General features: G+C 42.0%; 2 protein-coding genes across 2 annotated transcripts in view; both read right to left on the bottom strand.

The window, feature by feature from the left end:
* Window positions 1-84: 84 nt before the first annotated feature.
* LOC309338973 (solute carrier family 22 member 2-like) lies at window positions 85-12,633 on the bottom strand. Its single transcript, XM_081856532.1, has 10 exons — window positions 11,877-12,633; window positions 9,651-9,754; window positions 7,213-7,367; window positions 6,455-6,623; window positions 5,744-5,858; window positions 5,089-5,210; window positions 4,018-4,232; window positions 2,319-2,427; window positions 1,597-1,709; window positions 85-352 (listed from the first exon to the last, which is right to left on the bottom strand). Exons 1-10 carry the CDS (start codon window positions 12,270-12,272, stop codon window positions 228-230), a joined length of 1,623 nt encoding a protein of 540 aa, XP_081712658.1. The 5' UTR covers window positions 12,273-12,633; the 3' UTR covers window positions 85-227.
* A 3,819-nt stretch (window positions 12,634-16,452) lies between these two features.
* IGF2R (insulin like growth factor 2 receptor) overlaps window positions 16,453-23,729 on the bottom strand; it is a 65,086-nt gene continuing 57,809 nt past the window's right edge. The window contains exons 43-48 of the mRNA XM_081856530.1: window positions 22,434-22,580; window positions 21,865-22,049; window positions 21,421-21,607; window positions 20,688-20,840; window positions 19,278-19,347; window positions 16,453-18,283 (exon numbers count right to left, since the gene is read on the bottom strand). Of these exons, the coding sequence (XP_081712656.1) occupies window positions 17,885-18,283; window positions 19,278-19,347; window positions 20,688-20,840; window positions 21,421-21,607; window positions 21,865-22,049; window positions 22,434-22,580 (1,141 nt within the window). The 3' untranslated portion in view covers window positions 16,453-17,884. The remainder of the gene's footprint in view (window positions 18,284-19,277; window positions 19,348-20,687; window positions 20,841-21,420; window positions 21,608-21,864; window positions 22,050-22,433; window positions 22,581-23,729) is intronic.

Genomic DNA, 23,729 nt, shown 5'->3' with positions numbered 1-23,729 from the left:
CTCATCCATTTAACAGATGAACACACAGGACAAATATCTATCTATCTATCTATCTATCTATCTATCTATCTATCTATATATATATTAGTATAATGACCTTTACATTACAGTCAGTTAAAGTCCTCATGGTTTTATTTCCAAGACAAGCTGGTTAATTCTCAGAGCCTTTTACAAACTATAGCTGAAAGAACACTGATTTTCAAATAATACTTTCCATTCTCTTGTCATTAATTGAGCTGCTTAGCACGGTGCCGATGAAAGTTTTCTACGTCCTCAATGGTCTCAGGCAAAGTTCTCCCTTTGGTCTCAGGCAGAAATAGCACTGATCCGGCAGCAATCAAACCAACTGCAGCTGGCAATGAAACACATAAAAGGCAGTTAAGACCCAACATACGGCAATGCACATTTTAAAAAACCAGCTCATTGTAAATCACAAAGGTAGTTCAATATGCAGACCACCCCCTTAAATTTAGCACAACTCACTTCCAAGTAAACATGCTTAGGAAGATTGGGGAAATCAAGAACTCACAAACAGGACAAGGAAGTGCTGAACAAAACTTAATAATAGACAGGATGAGAAAAAAGCAAACTGGAGTGCAATACAGGTAAGAGAGAGAGACTTGTTTGGTGACTCAATATCCTTGGTAGTTGGTATTCAGCCTACTTTAACTGGAGGTGTGGTCCTCCTTAAAGAATCGGTTTGCAGCTTAGGAGGGCAGTTTCTTTATGGCCTTTAAACTGGACGCTCTGCTAATGTCCACTGGGCCAGAGTTTTCCCACCAACTTAGGCTAATGTGTCAGTTGTGGTCCCTGGTGTTCTGAGACCGCCTTGCTCTAGTCCAGGGGTCAGCAAACTTTTTCAGCTGTGGGCCAGTCCACTGTCCCTCAGACCTTGTGGGGGGCCGGACTATATTTTGAAAAATAAATAATAACGAATTCCTATGCCCCACAAATAACCCAGAGATGCATTTTAAATAAAAGCACACATTCTACTCATGTAAAAACACCAGGCATGCTCTAAAATAACCCAGAGGTGCATTTTAAATAAAAGGGCACATTCTACTCATTTAAAAACACACTGTTTGTGGGCCAGATTTAGAAGGTGATTGGGCCGGATCCGGTCCCCGGGTCTTAGTTTGCCTACTCATGCTCTAGTCATAAATGCTATTGCAACATCAACATACAGTACTGCAATGTTTTTAATATGGGAGCTGTAAAAGCTACTCAGAAATTTCAGCTGGTTGTAAACATGACAGCTAGATTTGTTATTGAAATGTGCCTGTCTGAACATATTTCATCCATGTTAACAGAAGTTTGTTACTAATCAGTCTGTTTCTAGGCACAATTCAATGTGTTTGTTTTGACCTTTACAGGCTAAACAACTTATAACTAGCATATTTCTTTCACAATTTTTTAAGATTTGCTTCAGACATCCTCTCCTTTGCATTGTCTTCAAAGGGTTAGGTGGCTGGGTCTTTGCAGAGGTGGCAAAGTCTCCCTAGGAAGATTTTAAACTAGAAAAGTGGAATAGAGATATTTTGATTTTTCATTAAAAGAACAACATACTCAAGCAACTCAAAATAGAGGATTACTTACTAAAAACTACAAGAGGTAGCTCGGACCAGATTTCTGATAGTCTATAGACAACAAATGGGGAAATTATTCCACCGAAGTCACACATGGATGAACAGACCATCACACCGAGGTTTCTGATACAAAAGAAAAAACACACATTATATTATAAGTTTGTGTGTGTAGGAATTCAGACCTCAAAGCCAACATAAAACTTTATCCTTATCAACTGTGGTTTTCCTTACAGAAGAGAAAGAGATGCCTACATTCCAACCATTTTTTGGAGCAGATAGGAAGGTAAATATTTCCATAGTTACTGCTTGGTTACAAGAAAAATCCAGCTCATCCCCAAACCTTTAATTCTAAGAGGTCTTATTTATTAAGACCACCATGCTGGGGTGTTGGGTGTTCCCAAATTCCCCTTGAAGCAAAAAAAATCCAGAGATATGTTCACACATTATGTGAACATTGGTAGAAGCTGTCTTTCTACACACATGAAAGTAAAAGAGTATATTTGTGTTGATTTGTATAGCTCAACTATTGTGCGGACTGGTACACAGATTATCCACGAGTTGAATGCAACATGTGAAAACCCCTCAAGGAATAGCAGTACAGATTTCAGTTTCTTTTCAATGAGAGTACGCAGGAGAGTCTTATACCTGTAAATCTGTGATAATGTAAATGTGCATTAATCTATATAAAGCAATTTCAGAAGTCACCTTTCCTTTGGTCGTCAAAAGACCTACCTGAGAAATGTGGGGTACAATTCAGTATTGACAAAACAAACCATTTCAAATGCCATCGTGACTCCTAATCTGCCAAAGCAAGATGTAATAACCTTTAGCCAGTGCATATCTGGAAAGGAAAGATTAATATATAATTCTCTAAAGGCTCATTGAAGGAAGGCAATTAATACCAATGACATAACAGATTATCATTTCCCAGAGTACTGGTGGTAGATAAATCTCTGATTTCTTAGCAGTAAGAAGTTTCAAGGGCAGAGCTAATATATGGTTGTTGAGCTCTTTTGCCCAAAGTTGTTCACAAAGAAGTTGGATGTTTTTAAGCTATTTCTGAGGAAAATCAGCAAACGACACTGCTGACATGGGCTGCCTGGACACTGCTTGTGGCTGCAGTATTCTGGATATGGATGAGAGCACACTAAAGACTTAGGTTGTCCTTGAGATACTGGCTTTATATACAAATATTCAAACAGTGTCTAGTGGAAGGAAATAGACTGTTTCAGTAGACATCAAATACATATCCAGACAACTCACAGCTCCAGCACCTCATTCTATCTGCAAAGTGCTTTTAACTGTTTCTCTGATGCCTCCACTCTCTAATGGCTGTCTTATTCCAAAAGCTGGAGAGCAATTTCCAGCCATCAAGGCACCATTGCAATGTGCACATGACTGTATCTTATCAACCAGCTCCTTGAGTTCTTGTAGTGCTTTGCTGGTGGTGAAGTCTCTTGGACTGTGCACTAGTAACAGCTGCACACCATGTGACCTGCACTCCAATATCTGGGGCTTGCGGTTCCACTTTGCCTTAATGGAGGCAGCCCCCACGACCGCGGGAGATCTTAGGCAAAGGAAAAACAAGGGTAGTTGAGGGTAAATCATCCTTGCAAATTCCCCCCAGGGACAAGGGGAACAAGCTTCACTTGCAGTTCATCTTGGTACCTGGCTCTCACTCTGGCATGGAACGTGGGGAGCAGGGAGGCGCTGAATGCAAAATCACTTTGCCTGGCAAAAACCCTCCAACGTTGCCATTAAGAAGCAGAGGTTCTCTTGTTCATTAGAGCTTAATTGGACTAAAGTACAGGCAGAAGAGACGAGATCAAAAACTGTGGAACAAACCAACTGCAAGGACTTTAAGGTTTGAATTTGAGATAAGACTTCATTCAGTGCAAAAGATGATGGGGAGCCTATGGTTTCTTTATTTAAAGTTTTCTTCTCTACATTTATGATTCTGCAACCCTCCTTTGAATGTTAGTTTAAATTATCTTTGTACAAGTGAGGATGGGAGAAATTGGACTATAAATATGGAATGCACTCCAATATCTTGCGTGGTGCATACAGTCATGAGTGCAGTTTTTGAACAATAAACTAATTCACGAATGACTGTTGTGCAAAAGTCAAGTGGTGCTCAACATCTTGTGCAAAACTGTGGGGAATGTGCAGTGCAACCCAAAGTTTCACTGCCGCATCCTTTATAGTACAATATTAGAAGGAATACCTAGTTACTTCTTGAATGACATGGTGTAACAGCTTCTGTTGGCCATATTGACTGAGCGTTTATTACCACCTTACATATGGAATCTTCAGTGATTTCTTGGAAGGGGCAGACATATCCCACAACAGAGGAGAAGCAGACAGGCAGAATTAATAAGGCTCCCCTCTCTCACCCGGCAGGGAAATGGATGAATGGAGATGACCAACTTGCCTTCTGGGGTGAAAGCTGCAACAAGGCAAGCCGCTCCTGCCACCAGGTTTGCGGTAGCCCAGGGATAGCGGCGGCCCATGCGCTCTGTCGTAAGTATGAGTATGAGGGCTGCTGGAAATTCAACTAGAGACGAGTAGAAAAAATCCAGGTAAACATTGTCTCCAGAAATCCCCAGGTGTATGATGAGTCCTTGGTACATGATGGCACTTGTGAACCTAGGAAAAGAAGAACCACCGCGTTAAATGTGAAACAATGTGTTTGTCTGAAAGGAGTCATGTTCCTTTGAGAAATTTGAGACAGATATCCAGGAACTATCACTCAATATAGGATATTTTGGTCTCAAACTGTATTGTTAACCTTTGAAGTTGATACATAGTGAGGCTTTATCTATTAATTTATCTTTCTTCCCTTCTTCCCATTCTCATCCTTCTCCCTTCTTTCTACTGGGGACAAACATTGGAAAAGCAAACTGGGATTGGACAAATACTGTAAACATGCTTTGCTTTCTGTTAGTCTTTTTGCTTTCTTTTGACTAGCTCTAGCTCTAGATTATTATCAACTCTCTTTCTCCCTTGCCTCAGAATCAGTGGGTATACTTTGACAAGTCCAAAAGACTGGGCTGAATGGGAGGTGAGATTTGAGACAGGATGAGTGCATGACATGCTTGGAATGGAATAGAACGCTTCTCCTGACATGGGATAGTTCAGTGTGAAGATTGGTAGCCTATGGGAGGAAGCCTCTGGTCTGGACACCCTTTTCCCTTCCATCCTGCCTATGAATTGGGACACTCAAGTAAAAATGACTACACAAGTAGGTCTCACTGACTACGAGAAAGAGATGGGCAGATTGTGCAAGCAAGGCCTAACAGCATGAATCCAGGTTGTATTCCGAGTTCCCATGTGTGCTGATGAACGACATGTGGACCTCAGGCTTATTGCTATACCCTGTTGCATGTTTAACCTTAAACACAAAGGTCATGAATAAAATGATCCTCAGTAAGAATGTGCGTGCAGGGAGCAGTCATGTATTAAACAAGCAAGAAAATTAATAATGAAGTTAAGGGTCTCTTACCAGTTATACATCAAAATTAAAGTGTATTTTCTCATCTGTGTTGTCCTCACAAGATCCATCAACGAAGGCCCCCGGTTTTCATTCTGTTCTTTTTCTCCTTTTTCTTCTTCAAGGTTTATACTCTATAAGATAACTGTTGCAATATTAACCAAGGGTAAAGGAACAGGGACATTTTACAGTTTAAACAGGGAGATCCCAGATACAAATTGCTTCCCAGAATGCCCCTGGAATGCCCTCTTATTCCCCTTACTAGGTCAGAGTTTGTGTGTTGCTTTGGCCAGGGCATGAGAGGAGCTGGTTCTGCTAGAGCGGTAAACTGTGGCAGTCTATTTCCCTCCCCAATGTTGGAATTCTGCCTCCAATATTACAGGGATAGATTTGACCTAACCAACGGCTCCAGGGATGCCAACATAAATAAAATATGGTGGGGTAGGTAAGCCCCACCGCACATCACATGATGTGGTGCACACACACCATTTGAATGGCAATGCCCATCAACTGGGGGGGGGGGCAGACCTCTCAAATTTGAGGGGGGGCAAAGACCCCTTGGCCTAGGAGTTGGCTCCTGTGAATGGCTCATAGGATGCCCTCCCAGGGAGCATATAGTTAAAATAGCATACTAAGGAAGCTACTACTTTGTATGTATAAAATTCACCTCGAAACTGGCAGGCATGACTTTCCCATTCTTTTTAGCAATATCACCCATGATTTCCATAGCTCTGCCATTCTGTCCTTGAGAGATCAGCCACCTAGGAGATTCCGGCAGGCACCTGCAAACAAAAGCAGGATTCCAGAAAAGCAGCCTTATGAGGCTGTTGCAGGAAGACTCATGGTAAAATCAAGATGAAATGAAATTCAGCCATGCAAGTCCTGACTGCTCCCTGATGCTCGTCCTTTTTGTGTCAATACACATCATAGCTGTCAACCTTCCCTTTTTTTTGCGGGAAATTCCCTTATTCCAGCGCCGTTTCCCGCTGCTTCCCGCTGCTATGCCAGATTGTTAGATATCCTGTAGTCTGTCCCTGGGACAGGTGAGGCTGCTGATCCCTTATTTTCAAATCTGAAAGTTGACAGCTATGATATACATTGCCAGGCTCCAACACTGCACCATAATAGAACGCAAAGAAAGTTATTTTGTGGCGGTGCATGATCAGCACCATGCAACTGCGCACTCATCCATGCAGATATGCCCATGAATGAATGTATGGATAGTATGAACTCGTGTACTTAGCAGGGACAGGGGGAGGGAGGTATGGCTGAAATGTGCATACCTAAATTCCTCCTAGGATGTTGAAAACTGGTTTTATAGAGATGGCAAGTACTGGCACTGAATCAGAAGACAGAACGTAAGCAAACAGCACCTTACCAGTAGTAGAACAAAAGAAGGAAACACGGCAGAGTAATGGCAAGTTGCAGCCATCTCCAGTGAGGAATCACATAAGCCACAGCATCAAGGATGAGGAGGCCGAAAGCAAATGCTGTTTGGTAAAGAATAGCCACAACCCTCCTGTAGCTTGGACCAACAATTTCTGTGACTGGAAAATAAATGAGTTGATCTCACAAAGACAGTTCTGAACTGAAATCTAGCTTTATTGCTGTAGAAAATAGTGAGCTAGATGGACCAGTGGTCTTACATTCTGCTTACTACTACTACTAAAATATGTATACTGCCCTTCATCCAAAGATCACAGGCTGGTTCACAACATAAAAACACAAAACGAGAATACAAAATACATAATAAAACAAAACAAAACCAATAGCCCCCCCACATGTATTATTAGCAATGCACTTTGAAGAACAAACACATACAAACAGGATAATGAACAATAATGCAAGTATATGTTCATTTTTGTGGATCTTATTATTGATTGTGTTTCATACACAAAGACCCTTATTGCACATTGTACAAACTCAATATACAGAAGCTCCTTTGTGCCCAGGACAAAAAGAGTGAGTGTGTATGCACACAGATTTAGAACCTGCGGCTCTCTGAATGTTTTTCCCAGCATGACCCCAACCAGCATGACCAATGGAGCTGCAGTCCAACAGCATCTGCTTTGAACTAGTGACTGGGCAGATTATTTCATCCACAAGAAGTTACATCAATGAGGGTGTCACACTTACTTAGAATGTAGCCTGCTGTCCAGCTGGCCTTGCTGATTAGTCCTTGGATGAAGCGAAATATCACCAACCATAAGTAGCTTGGTGCCAAGGCCACAAGAACTCCTGCGATGGAATTGACCAGGGTGTTAATTAAGAGACTTGTTTTACGTCCGAACCTGAATTGAGGGTGAGTGACAGAAAAGATACAGAAGGGTTTTGTTTTTCCCCAAAAACACATGCAAAAGCATGCTTTCATTAATGAATTAAGAACAATGAAATATAAGATGAGTCAGCTGGATCAAGCCATGAACCATCTAGTCCAGCATCCTATTCTCACACTGGGCCCCCTCAGGCAAGACCCAAGCACAAGAACACTCTGCACTCTTGTGGTTTCCAACAAATAGTTTTCAGGAGTGTTACTGCCTCCAACTATGGAGGAAGAGCACAGTTATCATGGTTAGAAGCCTTAAATAGCCTTCTCCTCCATTTATTTGTCCTCCTTTAATCCTCCTTTAATCCTCCTTTAAAGCCACATGGGTCGGTGGCCAGTAGTACCTCATGTGGATTTGAGTTCCATAGCTGAACTATGCACTGTCTGAAGATGTACTTTATCTGTTCTAAATCTCCCAACATTCAGCTTCACTGGATGTCCAGGAGTTCTAGTATTCTGTCCACTTTCTCCATGGCATGCATAATTTCATAAATGTCTATCATGTCACACAAATGCCGCAACCTTTCCTCATAGGGGACTTGCGCCATTTCCTTGATCGTTTTGCTCGCCCTTTTCTGAACCATTTCCCGCTCTACAATATCTTTTTTGATGTGAGGTAACACAGTATTCCAAATTTGGCAGCACCGTAGATTTGTATAATAGCATTATGATATCGGTAGGGGAGTCCTCCCCCATTCCTAGCATGGAATTTGCATTTTTTACAGCTGCCGCGCATCAACCCATATTCATCTAGCTATCCACTACAACCTTAAGATATTTTTTGCCATGACATGAATCACTTTACACCTGTTTACATATTACTGCCACCTTACTGCCTGTTCTCTCAGTGTGGAGAGGTCCTTTTGAAGCTCTCTGTTGTTGTTGTTGTTTTGTTTTGTTTTTTTATATAAAAAAACCCAATTCTGAACACTTTAATATGATCAACAAACTTGGCAATCTTACTGCTCACCCCTAACTCCAGACCATTTATTTTAGCCCATTTCTGGCTTAGTCATGCTGGCCACATGACCCGGAAGAAGTATGCCAGCTCCCTCGGCCAGTAAAGCGAGATAAGCGCCGCAATCCCAGAGTTGTCTGCGACTGGACCTAATGGTCAGGGGTCCCTTTACCTTTACCCCTCCATTCTAGTGTATGCACACTCCTTGAGGCTGTTTAAAATGTATAAAATATTAAAATATATCATACAAGCAGAACAAAACAAGATTGAGTGGAAAGACTTTGTAATTGGGCTGAGTGAAAATGGCCTCTCAAAATCGTCTGCACTGTGGGAATGCGTCTGCCTTGCATACGGAAGGTTCCAGGTTCAGGCCCCAGCATCTTCAAGCAGGGCTGGGAGTGTCCCCTGCCTGAAACCCTCAAGAGTCACTGCCAGTCAGTTTGTAGACAATACTGAGCTAGAAGGACCAAAGGTCTGACTTGGAGTAAGGCAGCTTGTTATGTTCTTGCTATTTGTAGGTAGTAAAATGAGGGGAGGGTGTTTGCCAAATATTCTTGAGGGGAGGTGATGGTCTTCAACAGTTTTCCTCATAAAATTATTTTCTGAGGAATTTAGGCTCACATAATGCTGAATGAGACTCTCCATCTTGGTGGCAGGAGGAAGCAGTGAGCTAAGAGAGGAATACTGGAAGGAGAAGGAGGCAAAGGGCCCGGCCCATTGTTTCATTCAACCATACTAAAATAATATTAAACAATTCCACTGATTTCCCATGTGTCCTATGGCAATTAAGCATACTTAACAGCGATTGGGCAGTGGATGGGAAAAGGAGAGAAGGTATCAATTTTGCTATGTGAAAAAAATCCACTTAAGTAATAGAACAGTACCTGCTATGCTGGGTATTATTAGGAATAGTGATAAAACATCTTGCTTCCTTTTCTTAAAACTGTGCATGCTGAAACCTAATCCATGCCCTGTAGTACCACTGCCTGACTTTTAAATAATAATCTCAAAGTTGTCATATGGAGGTTTGATTTTGCAAAAAGCCTTAATGGGAATATTATTCTGTACCCAAAGGAGTCTGTATGTGTCAGATCTAATAAACTATCAAATCCTGAGAAGCTTACACCAAACAGGAAACTGAGAAACATTCAGTAACATAGTGGCATATAATATTAAATTAGCAAACATTTCTTAATTATTATTTAATGACTTTCTGCCATCCATGCATAGTATCAGCAAAACTGACCTGATGTTAGCTACCTGAATTTTACCTAATCATTCTGCACCTACCTGTCTGCTATGTAGCCAACACATATGGATCCAAGAAAATAACCAGCATTTACAGATGACTGAAATGCATCTAACTTCCAGGAGTCTTCGCATACTAAATTAAACTGTGGGGACACAATTAGGAATAAAATTACAAATCAGTTCTAAGTGCTAGAATGTAGGGATGACCAGATGGCAGAGGAAGCTACAATTTCCCCATAGTCCACTGCCATTAAAGACTTTCTTCCATGTTTGCTCCAACCACATGGGTGCCAGTGGAGCAGGACTTTTTCTGAGCTTGACACCTTACCTTTGCATCCTCTCCCTGGTTTCCACTTCTCAGCCACCTTTGTAGTTTTCCTTTACAAGATAGTCAGGATCCTTGTGGGAAGCACAAGCCAGTGTCTCCCCAAAAGAAAAGCGTGTTCTATTTTGGAACTGTATTTAGACACATCCAAGGAACCCAGAGTTGGATTGGATAAGAGTCAAGCAATGCCTGAACCTTATTGGGTAGTGAGGCAAGCTCCAAACTCAGAATGAATAAAATCTGTCCTATGAGCACCAACAAACCCCCTCCACATAAAGAAGCCACTTAGATTGTGCTAGCCACTTCCTGGACCCAGTTTCCTTGGACCCCCAGGTCATAGTGAAAACCTGAAAAATTGCTTCTCTTTGCTCTTTCTTCCTTAGGACCACTACATGCCAGTTGTCTTGCTTCTCTTTACCTTTCTTATTTCACAGGTCTTGCTCACTTTTAGCTTTTGTGGGATCTGAACCTCAGCTTTGTGGAACACCTTTCCAGCAGATGAAATTCTGAGTGTGGTCACATGCCTGCTTTCACTAAAAATTATCAGATGTGGATCATCAGAATCCAGGCTTTTAAGAGGCATGTAGTTCTGCCTGGTCTAACATGCCTATATTGTGGCTTACTGAAACAGTGGCAACATTACAGTGGGTCACATGTTGGACCTCTTTCCACATATCTCTGTCAGGAGAAAAGCTGTTATGGGGATATCAGTTTTCTTAATTGATCCAATGTTGAATGCATGGGTCAGTATACCAACGACCTTGTGAATTCTGACCTGGAGGCCTGAGCTGTTACAGCATGTTAAAAAGACACACCAGCCATGATAATGCTACAAGAGCATTATTGTCTCTCTTAAACAAATACAGAACAGCAACAGGAAACTCCTGACCACACTCAGATGTGGTCAAGTCCAGTGCCACCTAGCAAATAAATTATATAATGGCACAGTCCGCACAAGGGGTGACCTTTTTTAAAAAAATTAAGGAAGTGGTTCATAAGTAGTGAACCTCCAGATAAGAGCTTTCTAGGAATATGTTTCTGATGTTAACAATTCATTGACACATAAATCTACAGAGGCATTCAGTTTTGGTGACGGAGTTAAGAGATTGGAAATCACAGATTTTCCATTTGTTTCTTTTACATTACATGTGGAAATGCGTCAACTCCGCCTAGTGAGATTTACAGCCCAGCAGAAATGCCTGTTCCTTTCACAATCACTACTCAATCTACCTTCATCTTGCTAAGAACCTTGCTAGCTTTGAGCAGTTCCACATTTTTGCACAATGTAGTTAAAACTCATATTGTGCCCTCAAGTTATTTTGCACTACATCTTTCATCTTCCCCAGCTGGCATGGCTGTCCTGGTTGAGAATGGGGTCCAAAACATCAGGAGGACACCAGGCTGGTGAAGGCCAGCCTCATTTATGTGAACTGTAAATCAAGCTGTATGATTATTTACCTGAAGCTAACATTTCTAAATTAAAAAAAAACAGAGGATGGCCATCACAAAAAAGTACTGGATTTTTCAGGAAACAAAAGTGAATGCTATTGATTTCAGTGTCTACTCAGCTTCCAAATGAAGCATCAGAATCTGACATGAGGGCTGGCAGCATTAATGCAACCTAACCTGTTGTAAAATGACTGCTTTTCCTCTATGTGGAATGTTGTTGGTATTTCCTGAAGCCCACCTGTACATACCACAGTGATACCCCACATCATCACCCTCCTCTTCCCAGTTTTGGGCTATTCACCAGAGCATTCTACCCCACCCTGGTGACGTTGAGATGTTTTGAGCTACAGCTCCTATCATCCCCCACTACTGGCCACATTGGCTGGGTTTGATGGGAGTGGTAGCCCAAAACATCTGGAGGTCATCAGCTTGGGGATGACTGTACTAATAGACCAAGGGAGAGCACAGGAAAGGCAGCAGCATGACCTTACCTCGCTCACAATGGACCATATTGAAGGATCATAGACCCAGCCATCTTGACAGGTTGTAAGAGAGAAGTTCTTCTTACTGGAAAAGGCTTCCAACGGTTCTGTGCAGCTCAGCTCAGTTGCATTCCAGTCCACATTGTATCTCATGCATTGACGAGTGAAAGTCTCTCCATTTGGAACTGTGTAATTCACCTCCTGTTCGGGGCTCCAGCCACATCTGCTGCTTAACTCGGCAGCTCCAGGATTCAGGCAACGGTGCTCAGGTATAAAGCCAAGGAAAACGACTCCCACATAGATCGGGGCAAAGGCAACAGAGACGAAGCAAATGAGAAAAAAGGCTCTTTTCTGGAACAGGTCGAATTCCCCAATGTGCTCTAGAATGTCATCGAAGTTTGGCATTTTGTACAAAGCCTGTCATTCACAACACTGTTTCTAATTGTGCCGAGCAGAAATATGCTTAAACAACAGGACGTCTGACCCCCAAGTCAAAGTATTAGTTTATAAATTATTAAGCCATCTGTGTCAACTTTTATATAAGCTTCATGGGGGGGGGAGGGTAACTAAACTTGAAGGCTAGCATTCTTCAGTGTTAAAAGCAGTGGGAAGCACAACAAAGATGGGTTGCTTTAAAGAAATCCAGCGGTCCCCTTTTCTCTACTTTGCTTCAAGTGGAGTCGCTAGCCATATTTAGTCGCAGACAAGCAAATAAAAGGTGGAAGGTCACCAGTGCAAAAGACAACATTGACTTGTGACAAAGCCTTTTGACAGAGGTAAACAAACCCCTGGCTGATAAATCTGTCCAGCCTTGGACATTGGAGCTGCTTTTACAGAGAGAGATTGTGTGCTTCCTGCAGTCCCTCAGATGCTACCCCACTTCACCCTGTTGTTGATAATACCCTTGCAAAAGCATTGTAGGTGGCTGTAGGGAGTCCTGTGGATGCAACGCACCTCAGGATACTCCAGTCTACAAGGGGCCCCTGCCATTAGAAGGTGGGCCTCTCACTGTTGGGTTTTGCCCCCTCTCCAACATTATCCCCAGATACCGAACTTTACCATTCCTTCCCATGGGAGAAAGCAGCTATTCACTTCTTTGGTGGAAAGTTAAGAGGTGCATTGAAGAGCATCCTGGGCAGGAGTCAGTGACTAAATGTGCCTCTAGTAAGCCCAGGCCACATTCACACCATTCATTAAAGGCACTATGATACCACTGTAGATAATCATGGGTCATTCTCCACCCCCACCCCGATTCCTTGGAAATGTAGTGTTGTTAGGAGACTCCTACTCCATTCACAGAGTTAAAATTTTCAGCGTTCCTTAGGAAGAGGGATTGATTTGTCAAACCATTCTGGGAAAAGCCAGTCCCTCCCTCCCTGCCTCCCTCTGGACATACATTAAATTCATGGAGCATAAATGCACAAACAGCCTTTATGGCAACTAGTATAGCAAGACTAGCTTTAGGAGGATTAGACAAATTCATGGAACCAGATCCTGTCTACTTTGGCCTGCATACCCCCAACTTGTGTTCTCTTTATTTATACGATGCATAGAATCACAGAACTGATATGGACGATCACCACAGAAGACAGGTTTTACACTTGCAATGCCCATGCTACAGAAGAAGAGTTTGGATTTGATATCCCGCTTTATCACTACCCGAAGGAGTCTCAAAGTGGCTAACATTCTCCTTTCCTTTCCTCCCCCACAACAAACACTCTGTGAGGTGAGTGGGGCTGAGAGACTTCAAAGAAGTGTGACTGGCCTAAGGTCACCCAGCAGCTGCATGTGGAGGAGTGGAGACGCAAATCCGGTTACCCATATTACGAGTCCACCGCTCTTAACCACTACACACACACACACTCAATAGAGCTCTATGAAGACAATTAACATCATCTTCAAGGCCACAGCATTCATGGAAGATCAGTGGCCTCGTCCCAAGAATGTTTTATTCCAGGACTTTCTTTTTTTAAATGGGTAACCTAAGAATGTAAAGGTGTTCTATGTAAACTGAAGTCCAGTGAATAACAGGAGTACTGATGCAGAAAATGGCTCAGAGCTAGTTAATGTATCGCTCAGTTGGTTTGGCCTGTGTTGCTGGAGACCCATCTACACAGCATGTTATTATCTTGGCGCCATGAAGTCTATTTGGATTTCTTAAAGCCTGTTTGCTACCTCATCACTTGTTTTCTATGTTTGTTGCTGCTTGTACAGCCACACTCTGCTGGGTTACTTTTCTGCAATAGCACTGGAAGTGCATCAGTTTGCATGTCTTACGTTAAATCTTCAAGGATAATTGCGTACTAATGGGGGGGGGGGGAGGCGACCATATCAGGATGAGAGCTTCTCACAAGTATCTGGTCTGATCTGGTAGGACAGCTGCTTCCTATGTTTTTAGATTTTGTGTTTGTAGATATTAGTGGTGTTCATAAAACTCAAGTCTCACTTTATATCAGTTTTTGCTTTAAAAAAACCCCAAAACCTGTTTTTGAGGTGCTGCCTGTTTCAAGTTGTAATTTGTGTTGTGAGTTGCACAACACAAAATGAAGCTCCAAGTACCCAAAACCCTCATTCTGAGAATCTAAAAATTGCTGCGTCCCGGCCCCCTTTGGCCTATCTTTCCATCTCAGGTAGATTTTAAGTCTGGAAAAATAGTCCACGGGCTTTCATGGCAGACGTAAAAGTACCGGTATTTCACTTTCCTCCATAATGGATATTAGAGTTGTATTATTATTTTTTTGTTTTAGTTGACCTAATAAAGTTAAGTGTCATGTTCATATTCCCAAGGGGGAGTGGAAATTTGTGAAAACATAATAAGAGATTGAAGGAAAGTTAACCTGGTCATTCTTGGCCAGAAAAAGGCCACTTGAAACATCTAGGCAGTGAAGCAGTAGTGACAAAAAGAATGGAATATATTCCGGTTGGCTGTTTGTTTGTTCTGTGAGTAAAAGCATTCCTACCCCACAGAGCATCTGTTGGAATCTTGTATGTTGCTATCTTGGCTTGTGTTGTTATCGGTGAGCTTTTTGAGTGTGTGCAGTTCATACAAACTTCACTGATCCTATGTTCCATCACTACCATCATTTTTCAGGAATACAGATAGTTCTGGGCCAATTAGTTTGACTGTACTGGTCAAGGCCTAGAACAGAAGGGGCCAGCTGAATCTATACATTGCTAACATGTCAGCAATTCTGAGCTGGTAACCACAGAAGCCATGTTGTGCACTGATAAAGCAGTGTAATTTGAGTCCAGTTCTGTACCACTCCCTTGCCTGCACTAACTTTTTATGATATTACCCTATTAAACCACTTGCGTATTATGGATAAATGCCTGTGACTGCTTGGAATCATCGGAGGTAATGCTTATTGTACAGATATGCAACTCTGAACTGACACTGTGATACACATTTCAATGAAGTTCTCTTTACACATGGTAAACACGTGTGCAAGGGTACATAACAGAGAATACCAAAAAAAAAGGAGATTTAGGGCACAGTGGAGAGAGAAACAGAAACTAAAAAAATGGTTATGCTCTTTTGTAAAGCTTCTTGCCTAGTAGAGACTGCCAATCATCTGGGTGGTCTTCAGATTTGTGGACCAAGAAAAAGTAGAAAGACGTCTAGAAGAGCAGCTTGGAGAGACATGGAAGCATTTTAAAAAGGAAGAGCAAAAGGCAAATCATATCTGGATTAAAGCCTAAGGTAGTGTGTGTAGTGGTTAGTTCCCACTTGGCCAGAAAGATCACTGGGTAACCTTGAGCCAGTGATCATTGCTCTTGACTTACCTATCACACAAGGTCTGTTAAAAGGGGGAGTTCCTTGGGAAAAAGGTGAGATTGAAACGTAATAGAATAGGATGGCTTTCTCCAGGTGTCTAAACAACAAGAACAGGCAAGCAAGTGATGGAGTGCTGTTACTTGGGGGCCACCAGAGCAAGCAGACATCCGGTTGCCACCTGCCTACCAGAAAAGGCAGAGTGCTCAGAGAAGGGCCTCCAAGAGAGTTTGGCTGATGGGCAAGTTCATACGGGATAAAGTACAGTTCTGAAAGTTGTTCTACCATATAGCACTTTCCTTTTGAGAAAACAACAACATACCAGCATCAAATATTCTTCTGAAAAGCCATTCCAGCCATTTTGTTCACTCCGAGACATCCAGTAGTTATGTTCAGACTACCCTTGGCTTTAAGTTAACTTGACATAAACATTCTGGCCAATCCTTTGTGAAGCAGAACTGAAATTTTCTAACTCAGAAACAGGAAACATACATCCCATCAAAGAGAAAACCAAGGGAACTTCTACTGTGCAGTGGGGATCCAGAGGCCCCTTGCAGTTTCCGGTACTTAGAAGTCAGCCTCCCATGGCTGTCCAGCTGGTCAAATACTTGAACCAAGCCCACTCAAAGTAATGAAGTGGACTGTCCCTCTTCCTAATGATTTTGACAATTCATTCTGCTTCTGTGGTAGTAGTCTGGCAGATCTTTAGAATGTGTACTCAGAATTGTACAGAAAAGTTCTCTACATCTCCATCACTGTTCTGAGACCCATTACAAGGTTATTGAAAATTACAAAAAAATAATCTTATATAGATTCTTGGGAAACATAATTTAGCTTTATTGAAATCATTTGAACACTTTTTGTTACATTAAATCAGATTCCTAAGTGGAAGCCAACCTTAAGCAAACCAGTGTAAATAGGAAAAGGTATAAACAAGGAAGAGCTTCTAGCCAGTGTTAAATACTGGTGCATTGTCCATAGAAACTTGCTCTTTGCCCGTGAGATCCGTCAGAAACAGAGTAGATGTCAATAGCTATAGGGAGATCTTCATTCAATGTTGCCAACAACACTTTAATTTCAGTGGCTCTAGCAGGCAAAACTGACCTGGATGTTCAATGATATTACCCCCCAAAATTTGTAGCCTCTCAGTGTCCACACACAGTGTCCGCCAAAATTCAAGTTTGTGTCTGTGCAATTAAGGCTTCTGTTGGCCTGTGGCTTTGAGCAGGCATACATCTCTCCCAGGGCAGTGAAGCTGATGTTCTAGAAATTCCATAGCTTGGCTTGGAATAAATTAGTTCCATATGGTAGGGTTAGGAGACTCTTCCAGAAGGGCCATTTCCCAAAAGGGACAGCCCCTGAAGCAGGATCGCATTTCAAAAGAGGTACAGTGTTCTTCTCATCACGACAACATTAGGAGGAGTTATAACAGTGAACATCTGCCTTCCTTACTGCTCTTCGAAAGAAACAGCAAAGCTAAAGGAGAGCTCTGGGTTATTTCACCAAAAGTTTTGTAAATACTGATGAATGACTTAATGTGATTGGCTAAGCTCACCCCCCAAAAAGAGATTCAACATGCAACGAACAGCCACTGTTCAAGGCTAAAGCTATGAAGATTTGTACCTTCCAGTAAAAACACTTTTCAAATCATAACGCATTTTAAGTTAGGATACGGGAAATCAAATGTACAGGCAAGTTTAAACAGACCAGCTCCAAAATGTACATCAAAACAACCCAGCAAACATACAGAGGACCCCTCATCTCCATTTCATGTGATGGGGTGAATCTGTAACACAAACACCCTGGCCTGCAGGAAGAGCAAGTTGCTTATTATTATTTTCATGAACCTGAGTACCGAGAACAATAAATAAAAATAAGAGTGTTAAAATGCAAGTCTCGTCTTGAAGGTGAGGGGACTTCATTCAGATCTGAGCCTACCTTTTGGAAGCATTATGAAGCCTCTATAATCTACAGAGCGGGGAGAGTGCAAATCCTGGCTGAGGAGAAGAATTGCCACAATTCATTCCGGTGGATGCTAGAAACCCAGTAATCACTAAACAGACCATTGTAAACAACTAGGATTGACCCTTCTTTCCTCCTCCCACCTTCCCTTTGAAACACTCCCTTGCAAAAGGCATCTGCAGCTAAAGTCTTCGTATTTGGTTGGAAGTATTTTGTTTGTCCCACCTTTATGTATATATATATGTACACACACACATGGAATTTTGATTAGGCACAATGAAGGTTAAACGTTCAACAGGTCCTCATCGCTGTCATCATGAAAGGAAGCTGTCTTCACTGAGTTCTGTAGCTTCCGTTGGCCAAAAGCGGTGCTGCCTTTGCTATTCTTGTTGCCATTGAGCAGGCCAGGCTTATCGCTGCTTGGGAGGTTAAGGGTCTTGTCATGAGGAAGCCTACTAGACTGGACGCCCCTCGCTGAATGAATCTTCACCTCTGGTATTGTGAGGACTTCATCCTCGCTGTCCATATCATCCACATGAAGAGAAGTGAGAGCATCCGACTTAACTACTTTGCTGGTGATGTGGCCGTTTTCGTGCCCTTCGTTTCCTGACTTCTGGTTGGGTGCAGCTACCTCCTCCATGAGCCATTCCATTTCGTTCTCGTTCAGTTCTTCAGTGCTTATCTGTCATGTTCAAGAGGGTGCAGTTAACTACAGAATTGTAAAGTCTTTGCACAACCATTCTATGGATCCCAAGATAAACCTCATATTGGAATGAGGTCATTGAAATGGATCACAAGCTCAGTGGCAAAGAACCATGGAGAATTCAACCTGGCACCAGTTTATAAAAATCAAGCAATAACCAAGGGAGGATATTAGGAGCAAGTGATGGGAAAGGCCTCTGGTCTGAGATCCTGCTCCCCGTCAAGTAGATAATACTTGGCTATATGGACCATGGGTCTGACTGAACAAGGCATCATCTTATGACCAACTATTTCATTTTACTTTTCCAATCTGCAAATTTCTTCTTACATACAAATAAAAGTATAGCTGAAACAATTCCTATTCAACCATTTTAAAGGAATTACTACAAACTTAGCCTGGTGTATTTCTTGGCCACAAAGTGCACCCTCACCTCCACCCCAGGCCCCATATGGATTTCTATTAACTATGTCCCCTGAAGTTCATATTGGGAATGGGAAATCATTTAGGAAATCTATGTACACCAAAAGGAGCTGGATCTATTCATTGTATCAATATGCTTTTTTCTTGCTCCCAAGCTCCTGCACTTAGCTTGAAAAATAAATTCAATTCTCAGAGATTTGGCTTAAATCCCTTAACACAGCCATATTAGAAAACCCAATGTTCTGAGTATTCCCCACACCAATCAGATATGAAGCCTGGACATACGGAAATTCTTTCATAGGATTCTTCAAAAACTGGAATAGGACAGGAGGGAATAACCCTGACTCTCAACAACAAAGTTATGAATAATCAAGTTTGTTTTTTTAAAGAGATTCTATAGGACTTCAATTGCTAAGTAAATCTACTTTATATTATATCACAAGTAGCCCCTGATTACATGAAACAAGTATGATTTTAAGTAGAGTTTGCAACTATGCATACAATTCATAGTCAAATGGAGCAAACCCTCTGAGTCACACAGAGAAACAATTACCTTTGTATACTTATAGGAAACATTAGATGTTCTCCGACAGCAGTTGGCTATCTTTTGCTTCATGGTCTCTCTACAAAATAGCAAACATTAGCATTACATACTTTGAGTAAAACGCCACTGATAAATTCACTACTTCATTCACTTCCATTATTAACTGCTGTCTTAGCCCTACCTCAGTTTCTACAGAAGGGATGGGCAACCTGTGGCCTTCCAGCCATTGTTGGACTTGGATCAACCCCAGCCAGCAAGGCCAACAGGTCCAGCAACATCTGGAGGGCCATAGGTTCCCCAGTCTTCCCATTACACTGGTAACTCACATTTCTGCCATCTTAAAAAGAAAACATGCAATATTTTATGTGGAAGGGTGCACTAGAAGGAGCTTGCTCAGAGCAAGAGCACCCACTAACCTTTTCATACTTCCCCTTGCATACTTCCCCTGCACAACACCCCTCTTCAGTTGTTAAAGGATTTAACAGGATGTAGGCAGGCGATGAGAGGGACGCGGGTGGCACTGGGGGTTAAACCTCGCCAGAAGCGGCTTAAGTCATGCTGGCCACATGACCCGGAAGCTCCAATAAAGCGAGATGAGCGCCGCAACCCCAGAGTCAGCCATGACTGGACCTAATGGTCAGGGGTCCCTTTACCTTTAGGCAGGTGATCTGCTGAAAAAGTCAATTTTGAGGAGCAACTTGAGGAAGGTGACTTGATGAAGGGGGGGAGGGAGGGAGTGGATTGGTCACAGTAGAAATCATGAAGGCAGGAATGGGAGAATGACCATTGTGCTAGTGCTTGGGAGTTTCTGCAATGAAGCACGTAACCATGGATGCCTCTGGACACAAGGTTCCCTAAGAAGAGTTGTGCCACACACAAAAACGAAGTATCCCAAAGAAGAGATCATAGAATTGGAAGGGAACCTGAGGATCATCTTGCCCAACCACCTGCAATGCAGGAATATGCAGCTGTCCCTTACGGGGATCAAACCTGCAACTTGGTGCTCCTGTTGCTGGTTGTGTACTCCCAATGGACTAGAAATAGAAGAAGAGGAGTTTGGATTTGATATCCCGCTTTATCACTACCCGAAGGAGTCTCAAAGCGGCTAACATTCTCCTTTCCCTTCCTTCCCCACAACAAACACTCTGTGAGGTGAGTGGGACTGAGAGACTTCAGAGAAGTGTGACTAGCCCAAGGTCACCCAGCAGCTGCATGTGCAGGAGCGAGGAAGCGAACCCGGTTCACCAGATTACGAGTCCACTGCTCTTAACCACTACACCACACTGGCTCTCTTGTTGAAGTGATCTATGTTGAAGTGATCAACATAGCCCCTGCATGGATTTGCGAGGACTGAATTTGCATGGGGGTGAGGACCAGGAATTTATTGAAAAACTGGAACCCCATTCCATCCCTCCTTACCGTCTTTCCTTTTTATGAAGTAACAGGATAACTAGGCATGCTGTAAGGACCACAAGGAGCAAACTCAGTATGGCACCAACCGCTTGGCTTCTTCCTGAAAGGCCTTTATAAATTTCTTCTACAAATGTTTCATTGTTTGTTGGCTCGGAGCTTCTGCAGGCAATAAAAAGAAACAGTATTGAGAGGGAGGGGCCTGTATCCAAAAGGTTATTTTTGTACACGAGTGTTCTTTTTGCTTCTAAACCCAATTCAGAATTCTGCCTGTGATTTTTAGAACTTCAAGGCTTACTAGTTTTAGTTTTATTTTATTACTTTATTGAGTTTCAGTCTTTTATTGTTTTAGATATCATTAGTATTGTGTACTACCCTGGGATGTTTATAAATAGCAGTACACAAATGCCTTAAATTAAAAAAAAAAAGCTGTTATATTAGGAAAAGCTAGAGGCATCCAGAATAAGCAGTTTAATCAGTGGATTCTAAATTTTTTTTTAATATACACACACTAGGGAGACTCAGAGATTTGTCTTTACATGGGATCCATTTGCCAATCACGACACCCCTTTAAAAAAGGTAGGTGCTATCTAACCCACATAACTATGACTGCAGAATTACTATGGCTGCCACTCTGTGTGGTTATTAGGTGTTAAGATTCCAACATGGCTTTTAATAATGTACAACCCCTCTCTGTTATCCCATAGGGAAAGAAGTGACAGGTTTCAGTGTTCTCACTTACACCAATGGACAGACTGCCGAGGTGTACCAGGTAAACAAGTACTGGCAATCTGATGACTCATGAAGGAATCGGGGGATGCCTTCTTTGGCCTGCTGGCTGCAGTGGAAGAAAATGGTTGAAGATGCAAATTTTGTTTTGTCTCTGCCACATTGGGACTCTGAGGAGAACACGACATCCAAATCACCATCTACAAAAAAGAGAAAGGAAAGATTCAAAGTTTCTAAGAAATTACAATTTACCTATTCATATTCAAGACCTCTTAAAGAGAGAACAGTGTTAGATTTGTTGCAGCTATTTGGATTAGGGGGAAAAAATAAGGGAGTTCCTTGAGCTAAACTAATGTTTGATCTATGCTTTCTCAACAGATGTTGCATTTCCAAGACATATCGCGAAGCATGTTTGCTGTAACCCAATAAGTTAATATTAGAAGCAATAGGTACTTGCCCTGAACATGATATTTAGCCTTGTTAGAAGATCCAATTTTCCTAAAATGGGTATCTGATGTTTTAACTTGACATATGTTGGCTCCAGAGCATTCACGGTGCTTTGAATGAGTGATGGCAGAAAGCTGAATTTCATAAACGTAGGTGTCACCATTTGCTCTTATATCACCGGAAGCATTGTATAATCTGAAACAGAGTAGATTCATGGTTTTTAAAAGACACAGGGAACAAATATAATCAGAGTTAACAAACAAACAAAATATTCAGTATGCATTAGTCACCTTAAGCACCTCTTCTCACTTGATTGTTAATCCAAGTTCATATTTCAAGTTCAGTTCCATTTAACAAGGAGACCAGCACAGCACATCTCCAACTTATCATGACTCTTCCAAGTAGGCTATTCTTTCAAGTATATTGTGTTATCTTGTGTTCTTACTTGATACTACTCTACAATATGCACTAATCTTATTTGGTCACCTCTAAGCACGTCTGAAGCAGCGACTGAGTGGCTGGAATTTTTGTACTCCTGCCTTTTCTACCACTTCTTTTACACCAGGAGAGTATACTTACTTGTAATATATATTGCCTAGACTGAAATTCTTCCCTGTCACTGGATTTATGATTGTGCCATTCTTCATTGTTACTTCCTGGGGTTTCACAGCGCAAGCAGCCCGAGTTTCCCATGTGATGTAGTAGGCACAGTTTTCTTCATCAATCCTAACAGGAAATATAGAGAAGCAAGGAAAAGGTTTACCAGCAATAAGAATAAATGACACGATGGTAGAGGCCGCGTGATGGAGAGGGAACAGCTAAGACTTGTTTGCGACATATCTGTGACTGTCTATATTCAAGTGTTTCATTTCAAGTTGATAAAACTGTGCCCTCTTTAGCACATTTCTATGAATACATCTAAACTTGGAAATCACACCAGGTGTATCCACCTATTCTACAGCAGAATATCTAAGAGAGTAATTTGTGGCCCACGAGCAAGTTGTGGAACAGTTGGAAATACCTGCTCTAAGCTCTAAACTTGATTTAATTGCTCTGATGGACAGTGAGGCCATTTTGATCAGCACCAGATTATCATTTAGGCTGACAAGGCTCTAGCGCTGAGTCTGTGATTATCTTAATAAGCACTGGTGTGCTCTAATTTTCCCCTAGAAAATCACCAGTTAAACTGGCCCTTCTTAGCAACCTAAGGCCTGTGATTTTTGTAACATGGAATTGGTTCTGATAATGTAAGTGGAAGGGAAATAGGTAAGCAGCCCCCCAGGAGACCCAGAAATTAAGCTATCTACACAAGAAGTATGAGAACCATTGTCCTCCAGCAGCTGCTCACTTGATAATAACTCTCTTCAGTAGACAGCCACTCATGACACCGTTCCTCCCTACCACAATCCCTGCATGGACATCATACACTCTTCCAGAAAAACCTGGTTATCAACAAAAGAACAAAACTGCTGCATCTCAGTCTAGTGCCAGTGTCCCATAGAAACATCTTCCAGTTTGAAACACAGAATGCACACATTTTAAGACCATCAACACCACAGAGTTGAATAAAATTACACTTGACCAGGAAGGAACAAAAAGAGATTACCAGCATCAAGACTGGGAGCGAATGCAGTTGCATGTACACTGTCTTTTAGAAACAAAACAAGAGAGAGAACTGGGATAGAAAAGAGAAATAACTTTGCAAAAGGAGGCTCTGAAGAGGATCTGGAAATATAAGTGGCATGGCGTATTTATGCATGCATTCTACAGCCCTCAGCTATTCAGCGGGGCCAAACTGCATAATAGTATCCCAAGATTCTTGTAAGAACAATGCTTCTGACACTCAGCACTGCAGAAAGAAGTTTGTAAAGATAT

Source organism: Podarcis erhardii, assembly GCF_964252035.2.
Source record: "Podarcis erhardii genome assembly, chromosome: 3".
NCBI classification, from domain to species: Eukaryota; Metazoa; Chordata; class Lepidosauria; order Squamata; family Lacertidae; genus Podarcis; species Podarcis erhardii.
The sequence above is the reverse complement of the archived record's forward strand: the minus strand, read 5'-3'. Positions and strand labels throughout refer to the sequence as shown.